The 8,486-nt window shown below is 16.5% G+C and overlaps 1 protein-coding gene across 1 annotated transcript; it reads right to left on the bottom strand.

Annotated features, from left to right (window-relative positions):
* Positions 1 to 49: 49 nt before the first annotated feature.
* On the bottom strand, positions 50 to 5,863 carry PRSY57_0724700 (hypothetical protein; the record flags this gene model as incomplete). The annotated part of the gene is made up of 1 exon (XM_012906900.2): positions 50 to 5,863. The coding sequence occupies one exon, from the start codon at positions 5,861 to 5,863 to the stop codon at positions 50 to 52; it is 5,814 nt and encodes a 1,937-aa protein (XP_012762354.2).
* Between the last annotated feature and the right edge of the window lie 2,623 nt (positions 5,864 to 8,486).

Genomic DNA, 8,486 nt, shown 5'->3' with positions numbered 1-8,486 from the left:
TTTTAAAAAAAAAAAAAAAAAAAAAAAAAAAAAAAAAATTGGACCATGTTCATAAAGCACATTCAATATCTATGGGTAATTTTGTTTGAATTAAATAAAAAAAATTTTTTAAAATAAGAACATCTAATATTGCATATTCAACACTACTTGATGAAAGAGGTCTAAAATTCCAATTAATAATTTGGCATTCTTTATTAACTTGTTTTTCTGGAAATAATATTTTACCAAAGAATTTAACAGAATAACTCATATTTTTTTTAAGATATGGAAAATTAAATTTTAAATGATCATAATATTTATTATATATATATTCTAAATTATAATATTTATGTATACAACTATATATACCTATTTTATTACAAGTTTTACATTTTGTATTTAAAAGATCATTAATTAATTTATCGTTATTTTTATATTTTATAAAATAATTTACTGGGAAAATATTTTTATAGCTTATATCATCATATAAATTATTATTAAATTTAATACTGTGTGATTCTTCTTTTATCTTTTCACCTAAATTAAAAAAATTATTATTACAACAGCTACTACTACTACTATAATTATTGTTGTTATTATTATTATTATTATTGTTGTTGTTGTTATTATTATTATTGTTGTTGTTGTTACTATTCATATTATTTGTGTATCCATAGATATAACTTCTATTATCATATCCAAGCATATTATTCGAACTCGCCATAGTGTCACCAGCATAATTTATTGTATATTCATGAATATTCTTCGTGACTTTTTTTAATAATATATGATTATCATTCCTCTTATTATTATTCATATTGTTATTATAAAAAGGTACGGTATCATTATAAGTATTCATATTCACAATTTTATGTTTAAGTCCGTTTTCTTGAGTTCCCATATCGCTATCATCAATTAATATATCTTTATACTTTTTACAAGTTAACATATTTAATATATCATAGTATTTTCTAAAATGTAACATATCATTATTCAAAAAGGCCACACCAATTTTTATAATATTTTCATCTCTAAACAAATCAGAAATATAATAATTAACTTGATAATTCTCCAAAGATATATTCTTTACATCTATAATATAAGATAAAACACTATCTTTTAAAGCAATTTGAAAAATTGATATGATAGGATTTTCTCTAAAGACGGCACATTTCCATTCAGCATCTATAAAAAGTATCTTTTCATTCTTTTTAATTTTTTCATATAACATGTAAAAATCTTTAAATTTATCTATAATAACTACGTTATTTAAACAAGAACCTACATCCTTTATACATATGTAATTCTTTTGACAAAAACAAGATCCTTTCATTTTTATTAAATAATCAAAAGAACTTTTTATAATTTCAGAATGAATCTTCTTTAATATTTTAAACATATCGAAATATTTACATAAATCACATATTTTATATATTCTATTTAAATTCTCAAAATATATATCTTCTTCATTTCGAAAAGTAAAACATTCTTCATTTATTATATTACACTCATTTTTTAAAAACCACATAATATTACTACAAGTAGATATACAAAATGAATTATTATTATTAATATTATTATTATTGTTCTGTTCTAATGTCGTCAACATATTTTTATTACCATCCCTGCAATCGCATATGTAATATTCTCCTTCAAAATATACATCATTATTATAATAATTATAATTAAAACATGAATTATTCATATTATACATATTATTCATATTATTTGGATTATTTGAACTGATCATATAATTACCAACCGTATTCATATTCATATTATTCATATTATTCATATTATTATTATTATTATTATATGAACCAGTTGTACTATAACTTATTTTCTTTCCCTTCTTATTTTTATAAAATAAATAAAAAAATGTTTTAAAATCGATATCTTCCAAGTTCATATATAAGGGATATAAGAAATAGATACACATCACACATGATTCTTTATTCTTCTTTTTTAACAAAGAATTAAAATAAATTTTTAAATATTTTGGATTGTCATATAAATAATAAATAATATATTTTTTATCAAAACTACTTAATAAATAATTATAGGATTTGTAATTTAAATAAAAAAATAAGTTGGGGAAATGTAATAATTCATAATTAAATATTTTAATTAATTTTATAGCATATTTTATATTTCCGTTTATAATTCTTTGTTTAATTAATTCTAATTCTAATGTTCTATCACCTTTACAAAAATGAATAATATTGGAAACTCTACAATCATTCATAAATATTTCATTTAAATTTATATTATACGGTATATTCATTTTTATGGGATATATATTACTATTCATAAAATTTATATCCTTAACATTATCAGCATTATAATATTTATTCATATTATTAAATTCGTTCAATTGATTTATATTATATATATCTATATTGTGATACATGTCCATATCTTTATTTAAAAAAGCATGTGACATATTTCTAATCACATCATTACATATCTCATCTTTGTAAATTTCATTGCTTAGATTCATATCTTTTTTCAAATTTATTTCTCTTAATTTATTATCCATAAAATTGCATTTTATTAAATCATCACTGTACTTGTTAATTCTCATATTTTTATTGCCTTCAATATCTTGATTTGTATTATATAAATCAAAGGAACCACTCTTCACAAAATTATTATGTAGACAATTATTTCCTTCCGATACAAAACAGTAATCCTTTACATTAGTATTATTTATATCTATACCTCTCAAATTATTTATATTATTATTAATGGTACACACATTACTTTTACAATCCTCTAATCCATCATTTGAAATATTATTATGACTTTGAGGGATAGCTTGATTTATATTATCATGAATTATATTTATATTATTGAAGTTAATTATTTCATTTTTTTGTTTTTTATAAATAGTAATTATGTCATCCAGAAAAGTAAAATTAATATCGCAATTTTTTATATTATTATTACTGTTTATATTATTATTATTATTATTGTTTATATTATTATTATTACTGTTTATATTATTATTATTACTGTTTATATTATTATTATTATTACTGTTTATATTATTATTATTATTACTGTTTATATTATTATTATTGCTACCATTAATTACATTATTCATAATATTATTGTTACATTCAATATTTTTATATATCTTATAATTTTCCTTTAGGTTTTTATTAGCCACGTCATTTGTTAAAATATGTCGATGTATATCAAACTTACTTATAAAAAAAATTATATTTGAATTTTGTTTATTCATCTGGCATATATATATATAACAACTTAAATCTAAATATTTATTAGGTATCGTTAGATTATATTTTTCTACTAGCAACAAAGATAATTTCATATCTATCAAGGTTAAATAAGATATAAACATATAAATATAATCATTTACAAAATTACTTATTTTTATTTTCCCTTTATAATATTTATGAATTTCATAATATTTAGATAATGATAATAAAACATTCGAATGAATTTTGTCTTCATCATTTTTTATATTATATAAATATGTATTATCTAATGTTATATTATTATTTGTAATAACAGAATTATTTATAGACTCATCTAATAAATTATTCTTTTTCTTCTTACATTTTTCATCTATACTATTTTTTGTATTTGTTTTTTCCCATTCTTCTAAAGGATGAGAAAATTTAATCTTATGATAATCATCACCGTCAATGTCGTTTTTATTTTTCTTCTCATCAACATTTAGTTCCTCGACAAACAATTCTTTACACTCGTTAAATAATACATTGTCTATATAATTCTTGAGCATGAGGCAAATCTTTTTTTTTTCCAGGTTATTTTTTTTATTAATAAAATCGATAAGTCCGGATAAATTAAACACAATGATGTATTTCTTCTTAATATTATTATTATTATTATTACTACTACTACTACTATTATTATTATTATTATTACTATCGTTGTTGTTGTTGTTGCTATTATTATTATTATTACCATCGTTGTTATTGTTATTATTGTTGTTATTGTTATTATTGTTATTATTGTTATTATTATTACTACCACCTAATACATTTTCCACATTACTATTCTCATGCATACACTCATCAAAACATAAACAATAATTATTTATTTTACGATAATTCTTCTTTATATTAACATAAAAGAAATCAAACACAAAGTTTACATACAAATACATCCAAATATATACCTTTGAACTTTTCATACTTTTCATTTTGTTATATAAATTATCCAAGTGCTTCTTAATCTTCTCATATTTTATTTTTTTTTTCTCCTTAGAAATATTATCATCACACGAAATGACATCATCTAAAATTTTATCCTGCATTTCCATTTGATCATTTTCATCATCATTATAAATACTATTTACATAATGAAGAACGAATTTTACACTGTGTAGACTTATATCTACCTCATCCTTTAAATCAAAATTTATGTATTTTTTTTTGTATGAAATAAATTTCTCTCTAGAATTCTTCAACATGTGTATATACTCTTCATTCTGATTAGTATATTCCCTTTTATTATTATTAAAAAATAAACATTCGTTTATATAAGAACATTTTTGTATAACATTTTTTAAATTACACATTTGAAGTGACTCCACATTATATAAATTTTTTTTTTGTTTTGTATCTCCAGATGATAAGGATATAGAAAAGATTTCTTGCATTTCTTTATTTTTTTTTATGATGTTATTTTTAAAAGATTCTTCTATATATTCATTAAAAATATAAAAAAAATTATTACGTAAGTTTAACCATTTATTACATATTTTTTTAAGATTACATATGTAATAAAATATTATATAATTTAAAAAATATTCATTGTTATCAAGAATATTTACATAAAGATTCATATTATTAAAATGATCTGTTGATATATTATTTTTTCTCTTTTTGTCATCTATAATATTTATATTATCATGAAATATCTTTATATTCTTAGGATCATTACATAAATAGGAATAATATTTTATAATAGTATATTTAATATCATATACCCATTGGAATAAATTATAGGAACATATATTATTATTTTTTATAATTTTTAAATTTTCTATTTTAAAGAATTTATAAAAACCAAATACATAACACATAATACCGAAAGAATATGTCACATGACATATTTCTTCATATGTCTCATTTAATATAATATATTCATCATTTAATATTTTATATAATATATTATTTTCTTTACATATATTCATAATATCATAAACAATATTCATTTTATTCTTTTTTGTTAAAAAACATATATTATCTTCTTTTATAAAATTAAAACATTCTAAGTAATCATCAAATGTTTTATCATCACAACCTTCTATGAAATTATCAGAAATGCCTTCTTCACTATATTGATTTTTCTTCCCTTCTTTCTTCGTCTTTTTCTTACTACAACTACTATTACTACTATTATTACTACTACTATTATTACTACTACTATTATTATTATTATTTATTTTATTATTATTTATTTTATTATTATTATTATTTATTTTATTATTTTCACATTGATCATTATGCTTGTCAATTTTTTTCTCCTTCTCTTTAATATTTTCCATTTTTATCTTATGATTAATACAGTATTCTATTATCCTCTCTAAATTAAACAAAGGATCATGTATAATATATTTTATTATGACATGATAATAACAACATATAAACAAATTTTCATAAAATCTCCTATTCTTAGAACATTTCATATGAAGCAACAATTTTATAGGGATAATTTTGTTCAAATATTTATTTACAACATCATTTATTATATCATTTCTTCTAATCGTTTTATAATTTCTTTTTTTCCTTTTTATATAATTACTAAAATTTCTTATAATATATTCAAATGATGTAATATATTCATAAAACAGCTCTAACTCGTTATCTAAACTTAACTCTTTCATTTTAAATATATAATTCAAAATATCGATGATTAGTCTTTTTTTCACTTATCCATATAATAATAATAATAATAATAATTATTAATATTATATATATATATTATTATTATATATATTATTATTATTATTATATATATTATTATTATTATTATATATATTATTATTATTATATATATATTATTATTATTATATTCTCTTCTTCTTTATTTTTTTTTTTTTTTTTAATAAATTTACAGATATTCTAATATTTTCTGATCATTTTTTCTAAATACATCTCAAGGAAGAAATATATAAATTATATTATATACATATATATATATATATATATATATATATATATATATATAATACATTTCAATATATAATATGTATTATTATATATATATATATACACATATAGGTGAAGAGACGTCCTTTGAAAAAATGTATTTTTCTCTTTAAATTTAAATAGTTAATATATCTCCTTCATACATCAAAATACAAATTTTATTTTTATTTTTCTTTTTATTTTTGTCCACGGGATTAAATAAAAGATATACTGTTTTTATTTAATCTTTTTTATATATAATATTACATTTGTAAACATAAAAATATAAATAATATATAAATAAATAAATAAATATAAATATTTTATATATATATATATATATATATATATATATATATATATATATGTATGTATTACTATATCTATAAAATATATATTATATTATTTATTTTATTATTTATATATATTATTTTTTTTTTTATTTTTTTTTATTTTATTTTTTTTTTTTATTATATTTTTTTTCTTCTTTCAACAGTACAACTTAAGTCATAATAATCATTATATATAATTTTTTATTATATAAATACGTAAAAAAAATGAATACAAAAAAAAAAAAAAAAAATACAATAAATAAAATAAAATAAAAATAAAAATAAAAAAATATTAAAATAACAAAATGTTGTATTATATATAATAATATATATATATAATATATATATATATATATATAATAATATTAAAAAATGTATAATATGATAAATATATATATATAGTATATAACATGAAATAATATACATATATATAATACATATTATATAAAATATATTCTTTTATATATTTATTTTTATATAATAATGCATATATATATATATGTATAATTTATTTATTAAATTATATATATACATATATAATTATTTTATATACTCTCATAGATAAATAAATCTTACCGTTATATATTAATATATTAATATATATATATATTATTATTATATTATTTAAGGCTTATATATATATATATATATATATATATATATATATTATATATATATTTTAATATTTATTTATAATTAATATTCCATAATAAAAAAAAAAAGAATGAAAATTTCATATATAATAAAATAACTATAATTTTTTGTTATATTTTTATTAAGTATATCTTTGTATACTTTTCATATATTAGGAAGTATAATTTAGGAAGAAAAAAGGAGAACAAAAACTTTTTTTTTTTTTTTTTTTTTATAACGTTTTATTTTGTTTTAAAAAAGTTTTAAAGGTCATTCGTATATATCTATATATATATATATATATATGTATATAAATATTTATTTATATGTTTATTAAAATTACAATAGTTCAATTTATGTCGATTAAAAATTAAAAACAATGATTATTATATATATATATATATATATATATATATATATATATATATTAAATAATGAATAAAACTGTTGTTTAAATATAATGTAATATATGTAAGTGCGCTTATAAATAAAACCACCCTTAAGGGTTCACACGAATAAATTTATATATATATATTAATATATATATATTAATATATGTATATATTAATAATTTAATTATCCAGGTTACATATTTCAAATTATATATTATTAAAACTGTAATAAAAATATTTTTATGCACCGACAAATTAATAGAAAAAAAAATTTATATATTTATTTATATATATTTATTGAAAAGGTCACAACATTTATTATATAAATAAGATATTTGTTGATATAAGTACTTATGTGAATCTTACATTCAGTATATAAATATTTAATACGCCATCATTATATATAAGTCCAAATTTGAGCGCTTCTACAAGGAAAGTAAAATATATAAAATTGTAAAAATAAATAAATATTTACAAATATGTAAATATAATATATATATATATATATATATATATATATATATATATATACATGTTTGTGTAATTTATTTTTTTTTTTTTTTTTTTTCTTATGTCTTTCTTGCGTTTAAGTATTTTTTTTAATAATTAAATTTCTTGTCTTTAAACATGAAAAAATGTTCATATAAAATGTAAAGAATAAAATGAAGCATTAAACGTAATATTTATTTAGCAGGGTAATACCCAATATCCGAATAATTAAAAATATATATATATTCATATATAAATATATATATTTATATGTATATGTTTGTGTAATTTTTTTTATTTTGGATCATTCATAAAATGGGTATATAAGAAATATATTATTTTTCTTCTACCATTTAAAAAATGTTAATATATCCAAAAAAAAAAAAAAAAAAAAAAAAAAAAAAAAAAAAAAAAAAAAAAAAAAAAAAAAAAAAAAAAAAAAAAAAAAAAAAAAAAAAAAAAAAAAAAAAAAA

The sequence above is a fragment of the Plasmodium reichenowi genome, chromosome 7 (genome assembly GCF_001601855.1).
Source record: "Plasmodium reichenowi strain SY57 chromosome 7, whole genome shotgun sequence".
NCBI lineage: Eukaryota > Apicomplexa > Aconoidasida > Haemosporida > Plasmodiidae > Plasmodium > Plasmodium reichenowi.
Note: the sequence above shows the minus strand (reverse complement) of the source record. Positions and strands in the feature narration are given on the sequence as shown.